Below are 23,508 nucleotides of genomic sequence, written 5' to 3'. Positions count from 1 at the left end.
TTCAGGGATGGAGAGTATAAGGTTTTGGTGGAAATTTGTGTGTAAATTATGAAGTCACAGTCCAAAATCTGAGTCTGTGTCTGCAATTCACTCCAGATATGCTTGACAGAAGATGTAAAAAGGAACACATATTGACTAAATTCAATTTGGCAACTTTGGAAATGGCCAATTACGGATTAACAAACTTCAAATAAAAAGGAGGAAGTGAAGAATACTGGCTCAGAAGTCTTGTCTGAAAAGCAAAAAATAATATCAAAATGCTTTTTGCAACTTGTACATAATATAGTTTGATTTTAAACGTAGCCTTAAAACAAACATAGATATTTTATAACCAAGGTTCCATTCCCACGATATTGCTGTTACTATCACCCCTTTTCCTCAATTTTATATAAACAGATATTTTCTAAACTACCAAAAATAAAATATTACAAAGTAGGCAAAGTGGAAAGATACACACAAAAAAATTAAAACAACCTAATGAATCAGTGTTATACCACAGTTGATTAATATTTATTATAAATATTCATCATGTTCAAAATACCTGTATGAAACTTGATTAAATATGAAAACTCTGCAGAAATCCACAAATTGGGTTCTAGTTAGATGTACCTATCTAGATGATCTGTGAATAGGGTGGATTGCCTTCAGGCTTACTGATTTTTGTAAAGGTCGCAATGGCCAATTATATGGAGATTGGCCTACATGGGAAATTTAAGGGCCAGTTCTCTATGGATAATCCTTGTGGCCATGATAGTTAAGAATGATCCAATTTTGATCATTCTAAATCTGTGATTTAAACATTTTCTCTCTGTCTCTGTCTTTTCTCTATCTTATTTTCCTTCTCATGAGTTAATTTAATCATTAATTTTTCAACAAACACAGATTGAGCACTACCATTTTCAAGGTTCAGTAATCTCAAGGACATAACGGATTCCCCATCTCAATAGAGAGCTGGAAACAATAGATAAAATACCATTCCACCATTACCTCATTACTCCAATATTATGTCTTGCTCTGTGATTTTCCATTATCACCAACTGATAATGTAATATGCATTACATATTTATAATATTTATAGATTATTTATGTGTGAAATCTAACTCTATCACTAAAATATAAACTCTAGGGGGACTCCTGGGTGGCTCAGTTGGTTAAGCACAAGACTTTGTCTCAGGTCATGATCTCACAGTTCGTTGGTTTGAGCCCCACGTCAGACTCTGTGCTGACTGACAGCTTAAAGCCTGAAGTCTGCTTTAGTTTCTGTCTCTCCCTCTGTCTGCCCCTACCCTACTCTCTCTTTCTGTTTCAAAAATAAATAAAACATTTAAAAAGAATCTAAACTCCAGGAATACAAAACTTTGGGGTTTTTTTCTATGCTACATTCACAATGTTTAAACAGCACATGGCCCATAAATGACACTAAACCAAAGTTTGAATAAATAATAGAATTTAAAATGAAGAAATCCACTATATCTATAAGGAATCAAGTGTTGAAAAGAGTGAAACCAAAAGACAACACCGTTAGGAAGCAGAGGTAATGACAAGGGACTATTAGACGTTTCTGTGAGGGATCCAGCACTTCTGAATGGAGAAGGAGGGTGAACAACTACAACCATAGCATGACACCAGTGGAAGGTACAGTAGGGGGAAGAAGGAAGGCATAAGGAGGAGGGAGGACTCATTCAAGTCAAGAGTATTGGATACACCCTGGAATTACAATGGAGGCCTACTAGCCTTTGTGTGACGAAAACCAGGAGAAATGTGGGAGATGAGGAACCCAGGAGAACAGAGGACACAACAAGCTAAAGACATTGCATGGAGTCTTGAGTAAAGACCAGTAGGATATTGACAGTAGGATACTAGTGGAAAGAAGTTGATTTATTTATGAGTTTGGCCATATCATTCATTAAACTTGCATGTCCATATTAGCCATACTAATTATAGTTTGCATATTGAAACGTCACCAGAAGTTAGTAAAATATAGTCACAGGATCAAATACTTAAAACCCATTTCTATTCAGAAAAAACAATAATGTGTATTAAGGTCCAGATATTCAATGTGGTAGGTGTTTAAAAAATGTTTTTTAATGTTTTATTTATTTCTGAGAGAGAGAGAGACCGTGAGCAGGGGAGGGTCAGAGAGAGAGGGAGGTGCAAAATCTGAAACAGTCTCCAGACTCTGAGCTAGCTGTCAGCATAGAGCTCGACACGGGGCTCGAACCCACATACCGTGAGATCATGACCTGAACCGAAGTTGGATGCTTAACCAACTGAGCAACCCAGGCACCCGCAACATGGTAGGTTTTGAAAATTGGAAAACAAAGAGCATAATGTAAATAAAATAGAGAATTTTGAAGGACTGGTTGTAAGCATCTTATGGAAGTAAACGTTCACAACTGGTAACAGATCACTGACTGCACTGGCTGCACCTTTTCTCTATAACTTAGAGACCCTGCTACCATCTTAGAGAACTCCTGAAAAGAAACATTTAAGCAGAGCACTGCCTAATTAGGTTTCTGACTCTCAGATGAAACGGTAGGAGTTGCACTTTTCTACCAAGTTCCCTTCCAGTTGCAAAATTCTAAGATTTGATGATTAGTGTGTGCAAAGTACTTATATGTCTAACGACTGCCCAAACTTTTCTGTGAAGAGAAGAGAAAAAGAAATTAAGCAGCTTCAGAACCAAGGAGTCCATGGATTCAAATGTGTCCTTTGTGTCTAGTGATTTCTGACACAGAGACATCACTTCAACAGCATCTGCAATGATCGTTTGGAGAGGAGCTACACATGGGAAACCCACCAGCACACACAACAGAATCCTCCCTTTCTTACCTATTGACTCTGTCTCTTTAAATTTCTAAATACTTTCTCAGAAGATTAAACTCCACTCAAAAGACACCTTCTCACAAATACAACTCAGTGCCTCAGGGCACTGGTTCTAGAACAATATATGACACGCATCATATGCCCTGTAGAATCCTTCCCCGGAGAACCTGGAATCGCTTCGTAAACACTTTCTCATATTTTTGCATGATGACTAAAGAGGCCGGACCTTGGCCCCACAGGCGAGAAACCTCAAGAGCGCACGCCTGGAGCACCACTCCTTCATAGTCCTTTGGGGAATAAATGCCTCTTCACACAAGAGACACAGTTCACCATTGCATCTCTGATAGGAGGTGAAACCACAGGTTGACTAACGGTTGTAAATGGGGAAAGAAGAGACGAGTGGTGTGAGTGTGAACAAAGGCAGGTGAGCTAGAGGTGGATGACGATTGGATGGGATGCACAGTTTGGACAATGGTGGGTAACTAGTTAAGGCAAGTAGACTGAAGCCTAGTGGTAGAAAACTGATTGCTTACTCCTGCCACTGAAGAACTTTTGATCATTTGTAGTAGAAATACAGAGCCTCTGAAGATGTTTGATAAGTGTCATTACAATTGGTTTCCTCAAAAGAGCTTTTAAATTCAGAGGCAAGAGGCTTGAACTAGCTTGTATGATTGGAACAAGTCATTTAACCTCACCAATACTCTAACTTTCTCTGTAAAATAAACATAATGTGCTTAATCTCATTGAGTGTATGTGGAAATCAAGGGATTCAGAGGTCCATCTACACTAGCTTGAACAATCAAGGAGACCATGTGACTGAGTCCCCATAGAGTGAAGACATGACTCACTCTGCAGGCATGGGTCTGTCCTGAACTGGATGATGTGGCTGAATGCAGGCTACCAAGTCTGCTCCTCAGCTCCTCAACGCACATTCCTGGAGCAGCTTCCATTCTCAAGGAAGCTCACCTCCCCTGGCGGCAATAAGGCTACCAACACATAGGGATTCATTCTGTCTACCCTGTGTCCAGTGGGAAATGTAGCCCTTATCCTGAGGACAAGGGATTTTCTTTCCCACCTTCCATCCGGGAATCCCTCCCATGTACTCCACCATACTGGAATGACACCCCAGGCAGGAAGCATACACGTACACCAGGCTTGGGAAAATTCTGCCTAACATGTATTCTCCCTGATTCTTACCCCATGTTCTCTAGGGCACTTCTGTCATACGTGCTCTATTTCTTGATGTCAGTGGTGATAACATAGGTGATATGCAGTTTGGGAGAGGTCAAGATGTAGAGTCAGGATTTGTGCACCTCCTATATGTATATTAGATGTCAAAGAGGTGTGTAGAAAGACGTCAGATGCATGCAAAAAGGAAGTAATATTAATGTCAAACTGTAACTTCATGGCTAATAGCACTAAATAGAAGAACAACCAAAATGTAGAGAGATTAACACACCATCCTCGAAGATTATCAGACAAAATAGACCATAAAGATATGAGAATGGGAAGGTTATAATAAAAAGGTTGACTTAACAGATGATAATGGGTGTGTAAATATAGGAGAGAAACAGCACTCTTTATGCTGCTAACTTTATGTTTTCCTCCCAAAATACTTATATGATATTTACAAAGAGTCATCATATACCTATCAGGACGAAAATATAAATAAATTCAAATACTTGGCCTTCGTATGCATGACATGCTCTACAACAAAACAGCAGAACAACAGCCAAATGTAAAGAACTAAAGCCTTGGAAATTTCAAAACACTCTGAAAGTATCTCTTTGGCTAACAGATGTTGGAAGTGAAATTCAGCCCACTAAGGTAGCTTTGTCAAATGGACTTACCACATTTTCATTTATCAATGTGTCCAAAACTCTACTCCCAGTCTTCCCCCTAAGAGCTGCTTCACCCTCAGCATTCCTCATTCCTGGGAACTCAAAGCTCCTAGTTCCACAGGCTGAAAATCAAGGAGTCATTTGTCCTCCAAACCCATGTCAATGCCATAACCTATCTGTGGCTCTATCTTCAAAACACAGCATATCCAATCTGAGCATTTTCTCTTTCCTTGAGCTAATACCCTGGTCCAAGCTCCTTTTGTCTGTCAGTTGGGTAATTGCCATGGCCTCTCAACTTCTCCTTCCTGCCTTGCCTCTGCTCAAAACCTCCATCAGTACTCTGGTTGGAGTGCTCTTCTAACTCTTCTGGTTAGAAGCCAAACCCATGGGTTAAAGATCTATTCCCTCATTACCCTCTGAGTCCGCTCCGTTGTATCCCCTTGTCCCCTCTCACTCAGTCATTCTAGCCTCCTTGCTCCTCCTCGAATCCAACAGCTATGTTCTCATCTCATAATTATTGCCTTTGCTTTGTCTGCACATGGACTGTGACTCTCCAAAAGGCTAACTCCCTTATGTCCCTTTGCTCCAGGGTCATCTTCTCCAGGAGATCCTCCTAAGTCAACATATGTGAAAATCAACTCCAGCCCCACTCTGCATCCTGATTCATTTTTCTCCACAGCATTCCTCGGCACAGATACATCTACATCAGTAAGACACAGAAAGGTTAAAAACCAAAAGAGGGAGAAAGATATTCAAAATGCTACTCAAAGGAAATTTAGGTAACTATATCGTTATCAGAAGAAGCAGACTTCAGAGCAGGAAACATTACTAGGCAAAAGAGAGTCACTTCGTAATGAGAAAAGGTTCAACTCTCCAAGAAGGTAGAACAATTCTAAACCTGTAGTAAACAATAATATGGTTGCAAACATAACAAGCAAGTATGAACAGATACACACGGAAACCTAAAGCACTATCACTCATAGCAGGAGACTGTAACACGCCTCTTTACATAATCGATAGAAGAAATAAATAAAAGTCCATAAAGACAAAGAAAATATTCACCATACGGCTTATCTAGCACACATTTACAGAACTGGATATCCAGCACTGGGAAGAAAGCACATTGTCTTCAATCACATGCAGGACATGTTCAAATTTCTGACAATACACTGAGCCGCAAAGAAATTATCCATAGCTGTTAAAGGATTTACACCATACATACAGGATGCTGTGTGATCACAATACTCTTACCTGAGAATCTATAATTAAATATAACTGGGAAGTAACCACCCGTTTAAACGTAAAGAAATACTTTTCTAAATAACTTTTGAGACACGAAGATAGGCAAGAAAATTAGAAAGTATTCTGCACCAAATAATAATGAAGCACGGGGCGCCTGGGTGGCTTAGTTGGTTAAGCGTCCGACTTTCGCTTAGGTCATGATCTCACGGTTCGTGGGTTCGAGCCCCGCGTCGGGCTCTGTGCTGACTGCCAGCTCAGAGCCTGGAGCCTGTTTCAGAGTCTGTGACTCCCTCTCTCTCTGACCCTCCCCTACTCATGCTGTCTCTCTCCTAGAAATAAATAAAACATTAAAAAAAAAATTAAAAAAAAAATAAATAAAAAATAAAAAAAAATAATGAAGCACAGAAAGCATCTATTGCACAAAAGTAAGCATGAAAAGTGTTGAATTAAGTGTGCATTTCCAAGTGTTAGATAAAACAACAAAACACAGGAAATAGATATTGAAGATTCTTTGTTAAGAAGCATCTCTTAGTGAAATAGAAAGTAAGCATACATACAGAGAATATCAAAAGAGCCAAACACAGTTCAAAGTCCAATAAATCGTACACCTGTGGTTGGATTAATAAAAGATACAGAAGAAATATAACCATCATCAGGGACTTTAAAACTGGATATCACCACAGAATGTGCAGACATTATGAAAAATATTGTGCCGTAAAATTGAAATTTAGATCTTATGAATGCTCAGAGATAGAGAACTTATCAAAATTGCAACAAGAACAGAAAACTTCCAAAACCTATTCAAGATATGAAATTGATAATTAAAGCTTTATATAAAAGTAAACCCCATGCTTAACACATTTGTTCAGAAATGTTGCCACATATTTAGGGAAGAAATAAATTCAACCTTACATAAATATATCAGAAAATTTTAATGGGGGTAAAGTTCCCAACTACTGTTGAGGGCAGCATAACTGTAATATCAAAACAGAACAAGGACACTGCATGACTGGAAAATTGCAGGCTAATCTTCATGAACACAGATACAGAAATCCTAATAGAGACATCAGGTGAATATATATTAAAAAGATAATACATTGTGACCAAGTTTACTCAATCCCAGAAATGCAAAGTTGGTTAAATATAAGAAAACAAATCACCTAATTCACCACATTAATGGATAAAAAGAGAAAAATCTGCTAATCATTATAATTGATACAGGAAAAATATTGAAAAACTGAACATCCATCCATGATGAACTCTCTTGGTAAACTAGGAATGTGAGAAAGCTCCTTCAGTCTTATCATGGATATCCTCAAATTATAACAAAAATTGTGTTTAATAGAGACAAATGAAACCTCACTTCCTTTGAGATGCTGAACACAGGAAAGATTCCCACTATGACTGTTTCATATATATATATATACACACACACACACACATATAGTTTATTGTCAATTTGGTTTCCATATAACACCCAGTGCTCATCCTAACAAGTGCCCTCCTTCATGCCCATCACCCATTTTCCCTTCTACCCCACCCCCATCAACCCTCAGTTTGTTCTCATTATTTAAGAGTCTCTTATGGTCTGCCTCCTTCCCTCTCCTTAACTATTTCTCCCCTTCCCCTCCTCCATGGGTGTTCTGTTAAGTTTCTCCTGTTCCTGTTCCACATATGAATGAGAACATATGATATCTGTCCTCCTCTGCCTGACTTATTTCACTCAGCATAACACCCTCGAGTTCCATCCACGTTGCTACAAATGGCCAGATTTCATTCTTTCTCATTGCCATGTAGTATTCCATTGTATAGATAAACCACATCTTCTTGATCCATTTGTCAGTTGATGGACATTTAGGCTGTTTCCATGATTTGGCTATTGTTGAAAGTGCTGTAATGAAGACTAGCATACATGTGTCCCTATGCATCAGCACTTCTGCATCCCTTGGGTAAATTTACTATCAGTTTCTACTCAATATTGCACTAGAGTGTGTAGCCTGTCAGGCAAAGGAAATAAGCAAAAGGATGAGGATTAGAAATGGGAAGATAAAACTGCTCACTTTCACATATGATATGATTTTGTGCCTAGAACATGTTAATGATCCTAGAGTGATGTATTACCATTGATAATAGGGTTTAATAAGTGTTCTGGATAAGGAATCAACAACAAAAGTAACTTTATATCTAACACCAGCAAATGGTATAAAATTGAAATCGAAAATTTCTGAAGTATCAGGTTAGTAACAAATCTAACAGAAAAGGACAGGATTATTATTACAAAAATGTTTTTATATACAAGCAAAAAATATTGGGACATGAAAATTTCAAAATATTTCTAAGAATTAAGTATTTGTGAATAAATCTTAAAGCTATATAAAGTCTATGTTGAGAAAAAGTCCATAATAAGATAGCTGAATTAAGTTTGCATCGTGTTGCTGTAAAAGATGAAAGCTCAAAGTATGACTTTCAGAGTGGCTGACATCTGATGTTGTATTTGAATAATGTTTAGTCTCACTAGTAATTTGAAATGCAAATCAGATGAGCAAAGAATTGAGGGACAGAATATCTAGAACTGGCAAGAACTTCAAAGTGACACTCATACTCTGTTGGAGGATGTGGTTGGAATAACCCTACTGGAGAAAAATCTAATATAATACCACATGAGTAATCTAGCATGGCATTCTTTGATCTGGCGGTTCTATTTCCTGAAATTCAATAGATACTCAGTGCACAAGATGTATGGAAGGATGTTCATTACGACAGTTTCATAATCATGAAAACTTGAAACTAAAATATTCACTTAAGGAAATTGGTCACGTTCATTATGTTTACTCATGTGGAATGTGATGCACTTATTAAAAAGGATGAGGCAAGACACATACAGATATAAAATGATACCCTTAAGATATTGCATGAAATGGAAAACTTGGAAAATAGACTGTGAACTGTACTTCTCCTATTCTGATAAAGACATGTATGTACACATACCCATCACTTTGATATACATAGAAAAAGTCAAGAGACTGGACATAAATTTTTTATAGTGATTACCTCTAGCAATGGAATTAGGAATGAGAGTGGAGGTGTTTTTGAAAGACATTTGCATTATTTTATATATCTATGAACTCTTAAAATTTTTAAAAATAATTACCTTTGTAAAAATATTAAAAACAAGGTTTTTATTTAAGAATACAAAATGTAGTTTATTGTCAAGTTGGTTGAAATGCAGCTTTGTAAATATCACTGTAATGGTGGCATTAGCATCCTAGAAATTTCCCCAAACAGTAATATTAATGAGATAAATCTAAATTTCATATTCAGGAAAACTGGTTACATATATTATCCAAAATCCCAGTATGTGAAAGGTGTTGCCAAAAACAGTGAGAGTGAAAACATGATGCATGAAGATTTAGAGAAGATTCTACAGGAGCAGTCCAGACAAAGCCAGAAGAGTTCTCTAGAACTTAGGGTTCTCAAAGTTTAGTCTCTGGGGCAACACCTTCAGAACCACCAAGGAACTTACTCTAAATGCAAAGTAGCAGGTGTCACCACAGATCTACTGACACAGACACTCTTTGTGGGGCTAACAATCTGTGTCTTTATCTCCATCCAGGTGATTCTGATGCACTACAACTACAATGGAGAACCACCACAAGCACCACACTGTGGTGCGCAGAGCAATCATCCTCCTGTTTGAACCATGAGAGTTGGATGGGTGCCCTGGTGGTAAAGGCTTCCCTGGACCTGCTCTGACACAAGGGAAAAGCAGGTAGGCATGGATGATCAAACGACGACACAAATACACCATGGTTTCAAGAAGCTGTCTATCAGAATAATACAGGGCAATGTGAGCTCCAATTACCTGATGGCAGAGGATAGTAAAGGAACAACTAACTCATCTTTATTATAAAGAGATAAAGCTGTGTTGTACACCAGTGTTTCTCCAACTTCAAAGTGCATCCCAGTGACTTGGGGAATCCTTTTAATATCCAGATTGGAATTCATTAAGTCTTGGGTAAGACCTGGGATTCTACATTTTTATATTTCATACAAAGTCCTTGTGTCTGACCAATAATTGACTAACAGGTTTATAAAGAATGTTACTATCATGTTAATGTGACACATATTCTTCATCCTATCAGAATCACTTTGAAGAATGTATCAGAAATAAAACATCAGTACATAAGAATGTAGGGAACAAGGTGTTTATTGAAACTTTATTTTAACGACACAATTCAGTAATAGCCTGGATTATACTAGAGGAATGCATGAACTGTTGTAGTATGTATTTTATGAAAAATGAATGACAATAGTACACGATTAAAAATAGGGATCCTTATTATTGAACTTGAAAAAATGACAAATTAGGCCTGTTCATACCAAGGAATATAGAAAGTTTGGCCATTTATTAAATTTAAAGAGAGTTCAGTCAGACAGTGACCAAATAGCATATGGCTTCTCAGCACAGTCAGAATGTGTGTGAATCCACCTTTCTTCGCCACAATTTCATGAAAGCTCTTTTCATCTCACTGTTTCTCAAGCTGTAGATGAGCGGGTTCAGCAGAGGTGTAAGAAGTGAGTAGGACAATGACATCACCTTCTTGGCTTCTGGGGAGTAGCCAGATTTGGGCTGTATATAAGTCATATTGGCCGTGCCATAGAAGAGGGTCACAGACGTGAGATGGGAGGCACAGGTGGAAAAGGCCTTTTGCCTCCCGGTGGCCGATGGCATCTTCAGGATGGCAAAGAGAATCCGAATGTAAGACAGGAGGATCAACACAAAAGGAACCATGACAATCAAAATGGTGCCAGTGAAAGCATAGATTTCAAACAGAAAGGTGTCTGCACATGCAAGTTCTAGCACTGCTGGGGTTTCACAAGAGATGTGGTTGATTTCATTGGAGCCACAGAAGGGAAAACTGAAAACCCATGTGGTCTGTACAGTAGCCACCATGATCCCTGAGACCCATGAGAACATTACTAATTTCATGAAAACCCTTTTGTTCATAATCATTGGGTAGCTCAAAGGATGGCAGATTGCAGCAAATCGGTCATAAGCCATCGCCCCAAGGAGAAAACATTCAGTCCCACCAAAAAAAAGAATAAAATACATCTGTGCAAAACAGCTCACAAATGAAATTGACGTTTTCTCAGTGGAGAGGACCACCAGCATTTCAGGCATAATGACTGCACTGAAACTCACATCCACCACAGACAGGTTCTGCAGGAACAGGTACATGGGAACGCGGAGGCTCTGTTCCAGGGAGATAATCAGTATAATGATGGCATTTCCCATCAGAGTCATAAGATAAACAATCAGGAAAACCCCAAAGAGCTGTTCTTGGAGTTCCGGAAAGTTAGAAAAGCCCAAGAGGATGAATTCAAATACAGAGCTTTGATTTTGCCTTTTCATTTCAATGGTGGAGAGTATATTATTTTGATGGACATTGCCTAAAATCTAGGAAGTCACAGTCCAAATGCTGAGAGTCTGTGTCTGCAATTCACCCCAGATATTCTTCACAGAAGATGTAAAAGGAACACATCCTGACTAAATTCAGCTTGGCAATTTTCGAAATGGCCAATTCCTCAGATTAACAAACATTCCAAATAAAAAGAAGTGAAGAATACTGGCTCAGACGTCTTGTCTGAAAAGTACAAAATAACATCATAATTCTTTTGTAACTTGCACAATACATAGTTTGAAAATTAAACATAGTCTTAAAACAAATATAGATAGTTCATGACTTAAGTTCCCTTCTCATGACATTACTAAAGGATCATCTGTTTTTCTACATTTTATAGATGTAGAGATTCTAAAACTAAAAAAATAATAAAGTATTAAAAATAGACCAATGGAAAAAGATACCCACATAAGTTTTCATAACAACCTAATAACTCAAAGTTACAGCATAGTTGATTTTTACTTATCATAAATATGTATCATGTTCAAAATGCCTGTTGATGGCTTGGTTAAATATGCAGTCTCTGCAGGAACACACAAAGAGACTTGTACTTAGATGTACCTATCTTAGCTAACCAAAGATATAAAAGATCTGTATGCTGAAAACTATAGAATATTTATGAAGGAAATTGAAAAAAGCACAAAAAAATGGAAAAGCATTCAATGCTTATAAATTGGAAGAATAAATACTTTTAAAATGCCAATACTACCCAAAGCAATCTACACATTCAATACAATCCTAATCAAAATTGTGCCGGGATTCTTCTCAAAGCTAGAACAAACAATCCTAAAATTTGTATAGAACCACAAAGAACCCCAAATAGCCAAAGTAATATTGAAGAAGAAAACCAAAACGGAAGGCATCACAATCCCAGACTTTAACCTCTACTACAAAGCTGTAATCATCAAGACAGTGTGGTATTGGCACAAAAACAGACACATAGACCAATGGAATAGAATAGAAAACCCAGAATTGGACCCACAAATGTATGGCCAATTAATCTTTGACAAAGCAGGAAAAAAATATCCAACGGAAAAAAGACAGTCTCTTTAGCAAATGGTGTTGGGAAAACTGGATAGCAACATGCAAAAGAATGAAACGAGACCACTTTCTTACACCATACACAAAAACAAACTCAGAATGGATGAAAGACCTAAATGTGAGGCAGGAAACCAAAATAACTTTAGAAGAGAAAACAGGCAACAACCTCTTTGACCTCAGCCACAGAAATTTCTTGCTCAACACATTTCGAAAGGTAAGGGAATTAAAAGCAAAAATGAACTATTGGGACCTCATCAAGATAGAAAGCTTCTGCACTGCAAAGGAAACAATCAACAAAACTAAAAAGCAACCTACAGAATGGGAAAAGATATTTGCAAATGACTTATCAGATAAAGGGTTAGTATCCCAAATCTATAAAGAACTTACTAGGGGCACCTGGGTGGCTCAGTCAGTTGAGCGTCTGACTTTGGCTCACGTCATGATCTCACAGTTCATGGGTTCCAGCCCCACGGTGGGCTCTGTGCTGACAGCTCAGAGCCTGAAGCCTGCTTCTGATTCTGTGTGTCCCTCTCTCGCTGCCCCTCCTCTGCTCATGATCTTTCTCTTTCTGTCACTCAAAAATAAATAAGTGTTAAAAAACAAATTTAAAAAAAAGAAAAATAACTTACTAAACTCAACACCCAAAAAACAATCCAGTGAAAAAATGGGCAGAAGACATGAATAGACACTTTTCCAAACAAGGCATCCAGATGGCCAACAGACACATGAAAAGATACTCAAGGTCACTCATCATCAGGGAAATACAAATCAGAACCACATTGAGATCCCACCTCACACTGGTCTCAGTGGCTAAAATTAACAACTCAGGAAACAACAGGTGGTGGCAAGGATGTGAAGAACAGGAGCCCTCTTGCACTGTTGGTCAAAATGCAAACTGGTATAGCTGATCTGGAAAATAGTGGGGAGATTCCTCAAAAGATTAAAAATAGAACTACTCTACAACCCAGCAATAGTCTACTAGGAACTTATCCAAAGGACACAAGAGTGCTGATTCATAGGGGCACATGTACTCCAGTGTTTATAGCAGCACTTTCTTTTTTTTAATGTTTTTTTATTTATTTCAGAGAGAAAGAGAGCGTGAGCAGGGGAGGGTCAGAGAGAAAGGGAGACACAGAATCTGAAACAGGCTCCTGGCTCTGAGCTAACTGTCATCACAGAGCCCGACGCAGGGCCCGAACCATGAGATCATGACCTGAGCCAAAGTCGGACGCTTAACTGACTGAGCCACCCAGGTGCCCCTATAGCAGCACTTTTAACAATTACCAAATTATAGAAAGAGCCCAAGTGTTCATCAACTGATGAATGGATAAAGAAGATGTGGTTTATATATACAATGGAATACTACTTGCCAATGAGGAAGAATGAAATCTTGCCATTTGCAGCAGCTTGGATGGAACTGGAAGGTATTATGCTAAGTAAAAAAAGTCACTTAGGGAAAGAAAGATATCATATGTTTTCACTCATATGTGGAACTTAAGACACTTAACAGAAGACAATAGGAGAAGGGAAGAGGAAAAGATAATTACAAACAGAGAGGGAGGGTGGCAAATCATAGGAGACTCTTAAATACAGAGAACAAACCGAGGGTTGATGGGGGCGAGGGGTGGGTAGAGGAGAGGGGGAAATGGGTGATGCGCATTGAGGAGGGCACTTGTTGGGATGAACACTGGGTGTTGTATGTAAGAGATGAACCATGAGAGTCTACCCCAAAACCAAGAGCACACTGTAAACACTGTTAGTCAATTAGACAAAATTATATTTTTAAAAACTTTACCTATGTTAGGTAATGTATAAATCGTGTAAATTGCCTTCATCATATTGATTTTTGTAAAGGCTGTCATGGCCCATTATATTGAGATTGACCTACATGGGAAATTTTAAGGGCAAGTTCTCTATGGTTAATCCTTGTGATCATAATAATTTAAGAATCATGTAATTTTGATCATTCTAATATTGTGATTAAAACATGCCCCCCCCTTGCTCCATCTCCGTCTCTGTTTCCATCTCTGTCTCCCTTTTTTCTCCCTCCTACTACCATTCTCATAGAGAAGTTTATTTAATCATTAATTATTCAATAACTGCTGCTTTCCTACCATTTCCTAAACTAAGTAATCTCAGGGTCCTATGATTCCACACTTTACAGGGAGCTAGAAACACTACCTAAAATAGTATTCCACTGTTACCTCAGTACTCCAATTCCTACCACTACTTTCTTGCTCTGGTCATCTCCACTATTAGCAACTGATATTTTATTCTTATGTATGTATGTANTGTATATATTATATATTTATAATTTTACACATTATATAATATAAAATCTAACTCCATCAATAAATTATAAACATCAGGAATCTATAATTTTGTTTGTCTCTTTGCTAAATTCACAATGTCTACCATAGTCTCTGGCCTGTAATTGTTACTAAACCAATGTTTGATAGAATTTAAAAATGAGGAAATCCACTATATCTATAAGGAATCAAGTGTTGAAAAGAGTGAAACCAAAAGACAACACCGTTAGGAAGCAGAGGTAATGACAAGGGACTATTAGACGTTTCTGTGAGGGATCCAGCACTTCTGAATGGAGAAGGAGGGTGAACAACTACAACCATAGCATGACACCAGTGGAAGGTACAGTAGGGGGAAGAAGGAAGGCATAAGGAGGAGGGAGGACTCATTCAAGTCAAGAGTATTGGATACACTCTGGCATTACAATGGAGGCCTACTGGCCTTTGTGTGACGAAAACACGGAGAAATACACTGTGGGAGATGATGGACCCAGGAGAAGAGAGGACACAACAAGCTAAAGACATTGCATGGAGTCTTGAGTAAAGACCAGTAGGATATTGACAGTAGGATACTAGTGGAAAGAAGTTGATTTATTTATGAGTTTGGCCATATCATTCATTAAACTTGCATGTCCATATTAGCCATACTAATTATAGTTTGCATATTGAAACGTCACCAGAAGTTAGTAAAATATGGACACAGGATCAAATACCTAAAACCTATTTCTATTCAGAAAAAACAACAATGTGTATGTACTAAGGTCCAAATATTTAATNTCATCTCATAATTATTGCCTTTGCTTTGTCTGCACATGGACTGTGACTCTCCAAAAGGCTAACTCCCTTATGTCCCTTTGCTCCAGGGTCATCTTCTCCAGGAGATCCTCCTAAGTCAACATATGTGAAAATCAACTCCAGCCCCACTCTGCATCCTGATTCATTTTTCTCCACAGCATTCCTGTTGTATATAAGTGGAAATTTATGCTTTCCCTCTCGCAATTTATACCATCTATACATCAAACATTTAGACACATTGTGGCAGATATGGAAATGTGCTGCTCAGATCCCTCTCCAAGAACAGACTCACTGCCCATGTGAATGCAAAGGTGGTAATTAGCTGACTGACACTTGCTCCTTCGTGGTCAAACTCAACATCCAAGCCAGGCCACACTCTTCTGGGAAAAGTAAAAAACCGAGCATGAGTCTTATTATTTCTGACCCACACAGGATTCCTCTAATGAACAATCCAGAGCTCCCTGTTGGGTTTGCAGAAGACTTTTCCAGTCCCTGGTTGGCAGTCAAAGGGCTTATTCACCACAATCTTATTTCAACCCTTTATCTTTCCCAGATATTTTCCTCCCCTGGGGAGACCCCCATCTCTAGTGTCTGCCTCTCAGAGAACCCAACCAGCAGAGCTGATACTTAAAGAGTCAGTGAAAGCAGACAGTAAAATAGTGTTTGGAGACTGAATCTTTACCACCTGGCTGGTCTGTAGATCCCATCCTTTCTGTGATTGTGAAGTGTAGACATCTCCTGGCACTAGAGGAAATTCAGTGATAAAAACTTTCAGAAATGATAACTTGAAATTATATAACTATGAGGGAAATGTAATGGCTGGTGCAATGATTCAGACATTGAAATGTAGGACGGGGTGGGGGGGATAATACATCAAAAGAGAATAGTATTTTCAGGTTTTATAAAATTCCTTTGACCCCTGCAGGTAGATAAAAAAAAAAAAAGCTAAATGTGATGAAGAAACCATTGAAAACTAAGTGGGAGAGCTTTAGGGAATGTGGGCTGGTGGACTCTTCAGAGTCGTGAACATGGCCTGATCAGTTTGAATGAAAAAGCACTTATCAGATTTTATGCTGTGAAGATGAACTTCTTTGAGTTGTTGTCCTGAACTTTATCTTACTAGGCTAAGGACATCTCTACATTCTTACCGCGTGTCACTTTACAAACATTTCTATTCATCTTAGAAACTGGGTGCAAGTTCCTACGAGGAGTAAAAAAAAAAAAAAAATCCCACTGCATTAAAGAAAATTTAGATAAGAGGCTATGAAGAAAGGATGGTGTTTTCAGAGGGAGAAAAATTTAAGGACAGTTAGGACATAGGAGAAATAAGGAAGGTCACCTTAAGGAAAGGTATTTTCAGGAGGTCTGCAGGAAGATTAAGAATTGGTTGAAAAGTGGAGTGAGAAACATATCAGATAGAGATAAAGACATGTTTTGACAGTTCCAGCCAAGAGAGGGATGGTGACACCAAAAACGGAAAGCAGACCTTGCACCAGGAATGTAGGTGAGTGAGTAAGTGTGGAGAAGGTAGAGTACAGCACGAAAGAGTAGAAAATATAGGCAGGGGGCGCCTAGGTGGCTCATCTGATTAAGCAACTGTCTCCTGATCTCTGCTCAGGTCAGCATATCACAGTTTGGGGGATTGAACCCCACATCAGGCTCTGTGCTGACAGCACAAGGCCTGCTTAGAATTTTTCTCTGTCCCTCCTCTGTTTTGTCTCTCTTTCTCAAAATAAACCAATAAACTTTAATAAAAAGAAAAAAAGGCCAATTAAGCTGGGGTCCACATGCCACATCAGGATTTTTTAATCCTGAATACATAGAAGCTCACTGAAATATTTTCAACAAGGAGAGATGTTATAAGATTTACACTTAATTTTTTTTCAATTTTTTAAATGTTTATTTATTTCTGAGAGAGAGAGAAAGAGAACTTGTGCTCAGAGAGTAGGGGAGATGCAGAGAGAGAGAGAGAGACAGAGTGTCTGAAACTATCTGAGCTGTCAGCACAGAACCCAATGTGGGGCTCAAACTCACAAACCATGAGATCATGACCTGAGCCAAAGTCGAGTGCTTAACCAACTGAGCTGCTCAGGCACCCCAAGATTTACATTTTAAAGTTTCACTTTTTTTTCCTGCCCATGTTGATTGTGGTTGGAAATCTGGGCATCAACTTCAACACCAGGAAAGCAGGATTTCAAGTATCAGTCCTACCAGCTGCCATGAGATTGAAGCTGGTACTGCCAGAGTGGCTGCCATTTAGAGTAGAATTGCAATAAGGTCCTTTTGGATTGGCTATTTTTGTCAAAGTTAAAACCAAATAGAGAATTAACATGACTCTGAAACATCATCATATTATTCAACCAAACTTTGACCTTGCCAGTTCAACTTCTACTCTTCACCTGGGATGAAGACATAGGGTGGTGTGGCTTTCATGATAGCTCAGTCAGTGATATTCCAATAAACTGTGAACTCCTTGAGAGTAGAGACTGTATAAACCCAGAGGCAGTCCCATAAACGGTCACCTCTAACAAAAACCTGTTGAATGAATGAATGAACGAACGAACGAATGAACGAACGAACGAACGAAGGAAACAGAACAAAAGTAATAAGAAAGTGAATATTTGGCTTAGGAATTAGGTTTTCAGAGATTTTCTTTTTTTTGTCCTGAATGGTCTTATTTAGTTGTTCCCCCTTAGGACTATGAGAAGGAAATTTCAGGACAAACTCTAACAAAAGAATTTCCAAGTGCATGTTTAGAGCTCTACTGAAAAGATTATACAAAATTTAAATAGCATTCAAACTGCTTTCAACCATTTGATGTCAAAATTTGTTTTTGTGAAAATCCAATCTGTTTTGCATCTCTACTTCTCATTTCTGACAGAGGCAATATTTACTAAAAATTTGCTTTTCCTACAGCTTAATGGCAATGGGAATAGTGTTTTCCCCTTCTATTACCATTCCTGGAACAGAAACTAACACAATTGGAGCTGATATAGAAGTAATATAGTTTCAATAAAAGGGCCCCTCGATTTCTGAATAACAACATTAAATAGCAAGTAACTGTCAAATGTTACAAGATGAGAAATTGCTCTGAGGAAGATCACAACCATCGTAAATACGCCAAATAGTTTATCATTTAGTTTCCCACAATAAAAGGAATGAATCATCCTATGTTTATAAACAAAGTGCCTGGGACACTTTGGGCCAACAAAGGGAAATTTAACAAAAGTCTCTAAAAACAGTAGTCTGTAAGTGAAAAAAAGATACTCATAGTATCAAGTGAGACTTCAGAGAAGTTTCTCGTTTAGTTCTTTGCTCCCCGTCTTTGGGTGAATATCTAGAATTATACCAAGGGAAATCCTGTTTTGAATAATAATCTGTGTGAATTCATGAAATGGAACCAGTTTGATCTCCCAAAAATAAATGTATTTTTTTCTTACTCCTTCTCAGAACAGGTTTTCACTCTAGAAATAAAAATCATCTACTCATTGGTTTCTTGAAGCCCTGCTGTGCTTAGTACAGCAGAGTGGGGCTTCAGGTCAGTCTGAGAAGCTACAATGACTTTGAAAGTATTTCTGCTTTTAATAGCTATTAAAACTTATAACCACACATGCTCTTTATTATATCAGACCCACTTTGAAGAATCTGTCAGAAATAAAACAGCAGTATGATCATATGAATGTATGGAATGAGATGTTTATTGAAGTTTTGTCTTAATGACAACAATCCAGTAATGACCTAGATGATCATAATAGAGGAACATAACAGATTAACTGTTGTCTTATATTAAAAATGAATGACAATAGTACACTATCAAAAATAGAGATCCCTAATATATTATTGACCTTGGAAAAATAACAAATTAAACATATTCATACTGAGGAATATAGAAGAGCCATTTATTATATTTAAACAGAGTTCACTTGAGCAGTGACCAAATAGCACATGGCTTCTCAGCACAGTCAGAATGTGTGTGAATCCACCTTTCTTTGCCACAGTTTCATCAAAGCTCTTTTCATCTCACTGTTTCTCAAGCTGTAGATGAGTGGGTTCAGCAGAGGTGTAAGAAGTGAGTAGGACAATGACATCACCTTCTTGGTTTCTGGAGAGTAGCCAGATTTGGGCTGTATATAAGTCATATTGGCCGTGCCATAGAAGAGGGTCACAGACGTGAGATGGGAGGCACAGGTGGAAAAGGCCTTTTGCCTCCCGGTGGCCGATGGCATCTTCAGGATGGCAAAGAGAATCCGAATGTAAGACAGGAGGATCAACACAAAAGGAACCATGACAATCAAAATGGTGCCAGTGAAAGCATAGATTTCAAACAGGAAGGTGTCTGCACATGCAAGTTCTAGCACAGGAGGAGTCTCACAGAAGAGATGATTGATTTCATTGGAGCCACAGAAGGGAAAACTGAAAACCCATGTGGTCTGTACAGTAGCCACCATGATCCCTGAGACCCATGAGAACATTACTAATTTCATGAAAACCCTTTTGTTCATAATCATTGGGTAGCTCAAAGGATGGCAGATTGCAGCAAATCGGTCATAAGCCATCGCCCCAAGGAGAAAACATTCAGTCCCACCAAAAAGAAGAAGAAAATACATCTGTGCAAAACAGCTCACAAATGAAATTGACGTTTTCTCAGTGGAGAGGACCACCAGCATTTCAGGCATAATGACTGCACTGAAACTCACATCCACCACAGACAGGTTCTGCAGGAACAGGTACATGGGAACGCGGAGGCTCTGTTCCAGGGAGATAATCAGTATAATGATGGCATTTCCCATCAGAGTCATAAGATAAACAATCAGGAAAACCCCAAAGAGCTGTTCTTGGAGTTCCGGAAAGTTAGAAAAGCCCAAGAGGATGAATTCAACCACAGAGCTTTGATTTTGCCTTTTCATTTCAATGGTGGAGGGTATATTATTTTTATGGACATTTGGCTATAAATTATGAGGTCACAGTCCAAAGCTGAGAGTTTTAATCTGAAATTATTGGCAGAAGATGTAATAGTGAGTTCATTTTGACAGATCTTCAAGTTGGCAAATTTTGAGAAGAGCCAATATATTAGAATAGTGAATCTTTCAAAAACAAATGAAGTGAGGAATTTTGTCTCAGAAATATTGCTTTCAAAGTATTAAAACCCAATGTTCTCTGGCAACTTTTTTGATAGGTTGAAAACAAATCTTATTCATAAAACTTAGAATCCATTGTCCATGACATTGATGTATGCGTTTCCGTTCTTTCTAATTATATATTTATATATGAGTTTTCCAATAAAGTGTTTGAAATAAACAAATAGCAAAAAAAACCACAAAAATTATAAGTATTAATTCAAAATTAAAACAAATTTTGATGAATATTTATTACAAATGCCAAAGTTCAAAATACATTTATATTGCTTTTTTAAAAATCAAATACATGAGGGATGCCTGGGTGGCTCAGTCAGTTGAGTGTCTGACTCTTGGTTTTGGCTCAGGTCATGATTTCACAGTTCCTTGGATTGACCCCTGCATCAAGCTCTGTGCTGACAACATGGAGCCTGCTTGGGATTCTCTCTGTCCCTCTCTGACCCTCCTCTGCTTAGGCTTGTTCTCTCTCTCTCTCTCAAAAATAAATAAAACTTAAAATAAAAAAAATGAAATACATGAATAGTATACCCAAACAAACAGAGAAACACTCAACAGGGATTGAATTTTAGATACACTTAATCTCAGATGAACATAAGCAAATTGTTTCAAATATATTAATCTCTGGTTAGAATGGATCTGACTAATTATTCTGAAATATGCCTGAATAGGAAACTTTATTTTTTTTAATGTTTTTTTTATTTCTGAGAGAGAGAGACAGCGTGAGCAGGGGAGAGTCAGAGAGAGAGAGAGGGAGACACAGAATCCAAAAACAGGCTCTAGGCTCTGAGATAGCAGTCAGCACACATCCCGACGTGGGGCTTGAACCCACGAACGAACGGTGAGATCATGACCTGAGCTGAAGTCAACGCTCAACCGACTGAGCCACCCAGGCACCCCCTGAATGGGAAACTTTAGAGGTCAGTTCTCCACCGCCCATCCTTGTGACCATAAAGTGGCTTTCAGGGCCTACATAAAATTCCATTTTTAGTTATTCTGAATCTGTGATTTAATCGCTTTCTCTCACTCTCCCGCCCTCCCCCTCCCTCCCTCTCCCTCCTGCTCTCCCTTTCCCCCCCACCTCACACACATTATTAGCAAGTTCATTTAACCATTAACGATTCAATAAACATTGATTGCATACCTACCATGTGGGAGCCTGTGTACCCTCAAAGATATATTTGTGACATAAATTCAACAGAGAGATCTTCCCTGACTACACAACATAAGATAGCAGCCCCTATCCCCTACTCCAACACCCTCTGACTCCCATCTCCCTGGTTTATATTTGGCCATAACACTCATCAGCAACTGAAATAGCACATATTATTTGGGTCTTTTGCTTATTAACTAACTCCCCCTTCTGGAATGTAAGCTCCAGGAAGACAGGAACTTTATTTTGTTCTATTCTTTCCTGTGTTCTCAGTGCCTGGAACAGATAATAAATGCTATAATAGATCCAAAACCAACATTTGCTGGTTAATGAAAGAATAAATATTAAAATTTAGAAACCTGGACTCTGCCCTTAGGGAATGTAGAGTCTGAAAGAAAAATAAATCAAGGAAATAGGGAGCCCCAGAATTAATCCATGGCTTTTGTAGAGGTTTGCAGTCCTTGTAGGGGTCCTGATTCTGCTACTACCTCCAAGATGAATCTCTGACTCTTCCTGTACTCAGATTCCCCTGTGTGGTTGGGAGCCCGAAAGTAGCTCTGGACCTGACATGGGTGTTCCTCTGATTTATTCACAGAAAACTACAGGTTTCCCCCCTATTCAAATGAGGGAGCAGCTGAAGGGAATTTAGAAAAGTGGTGGGTGGGCACCTAAGAGACATACGTGCTGCCTGAGTCCCTCGGACCCACCAGTCCCAAGCACAGCTGACCATGTTCCTCCTAGTCCAGTTGCTCTTCTGAGCCCCTCTCTGGGCAGAGGAGAAGCACCTCACTTCTCCCTCTTCTCCTACCCAGTCACCCAGACCAACTCTCCCCTGTCCCCAGAATCCTATTCATTGTCAGGCCAACAGTGAGGTCTTTAAAATCTGGAATCTCTCTGGCCTCAGCAAGTTCATCCCCCCCTAACACTCCTTCAGTTCATGGCCTCTTTTCTTTGCCTCCCCCTCTCTGCCCCACCCCATCATTAAATGGTCTCCTAACTGGCTTCTCCACATTTTGTGACTTCTCTTCCAACCTGTCCCTCATACCTCTGATAAAATAATATCATCCTCCCTCCCAGTACCTTCAGAGTCTCCTCTCATTGGATGCTCACTTCTCAGGCTGGCATTTAAGGGAAACTAGATGGGAAAGAGTGCTCTAGAAGTTTTAAAGGGAAAAGTTACTTTGGAATGGAGAGGGTAAGTAAACAGCCATAATCACCAGATGTCATGTATGGAAGGGCCAGGAAGTGGAGGAGGAAGGCAGAAAGGTGCAGGCTGACTTGTTCAAATCAAAGGTACTTGATGACATCTCAGTACTAGAATGGGGGCCTCCTGGCCTTGGGAGGCTGCTTTGAAAACCAGCAGAATTTCACTGTGGGACAAGAAGCCAGAAGGGCAGAGGACAAGCAAGCTGAGGATACATACTGTTTTCTTGAGCTCAGATCATTAGGACATTAACAGATAGTAAAAGGCAAGTTGATTTACAGAGTTTAACTATATTGATAAATCAAATACTATCTGTATTAACTTCAATAATTACATGTTAGATATCCAAAAATCTCCTAAAATTAGTAAAGTGGACTTTGCAGGAAAAAAAAAACATGTAAGCACCTTCTCTAGTAAATAAATATAGATATATATATTCATATATATATGTAAAGCATCAAGTATATAAAACCAGTAAGTTTAAAATATTAAAGTTTAGAGTATCT

The 23,508-nt window shown here is 38.6% G+C and overlaps 2 protein-coding genes across 2 annotated transcripts; both read right to left on the bottom strand.

Annotated features, from left to right (window-relative positions):
* Positions 1-10,377: 10,377 nt before the first annotated feature.
* Positions 10,378-11,337, bottom strand: LOC144235611 (olfactory receptor 10A3-like). The gene has a single exon (XM_077769180.1). The coding sequence runs from the start codon at positions 11,320-11,322 to the stop codon at positions 10,378-10,380; it is 945 nt and encodes a 314-aa protein (XP_077625306.1). The 5' UTR covers positions 11,323-11,337.
* An 8,138-nt stretch (positions 11,338-19,475) lies between these two features.
* LOC144235610 (olfactory receptor 10A3) lies at positions 19,476-20,420 on the bottom strand. Its single transcript, XM_077769179.1, has one exon. It carries the CDS (start codon positions 20,418-20,420, stop codon positions 19,476-19,478), a length of 945 nt encoding a protein of 314 aa, XP_077625305.1.
* Between the last annotated feature and the right edge of the window lie 3,088 nt (positions 20,421-23,508).

This window comes from Crocuta crocuta, unplaced genomic scaffold, assembly GCF_008692635.1.
Source record: "Crocuta crocuta isolate KB4526 unplaced genomic scaffold, BGI_CrCroc_1.0 scaffold255, whole genome shotgun sequence".
Classification (NCBI taxonomy): domain Eukaryota; kingdom Metazoa; phylum Chordata; class Mammalia; order Carnivora; family Hyaenidae; genus Crocuta; species Crocuta crocuta.
Note: the sequence above shows the minus strand (reverse complement) of the source record. Positions and strands in the feature narration are given on the sequence as shown.

Excerpts from the sequence above, each read along its gene's own strand:
- LOC144235611 (XM_077769180.1), bottom strand. The coding sequence starts at position 11,322 with ATGAAAAGGCAAAATCAAAGCTCTGTATTTGAATTCATCCTCTTGGGC.
- LOC144235610 (XM_077769179.1), bottom strand. The coding sequence starts at position 20,420 with ATGAAAAGGCAAAATCAAAGCTCTGTGGTTGAATTCATCCTCTTGGGC.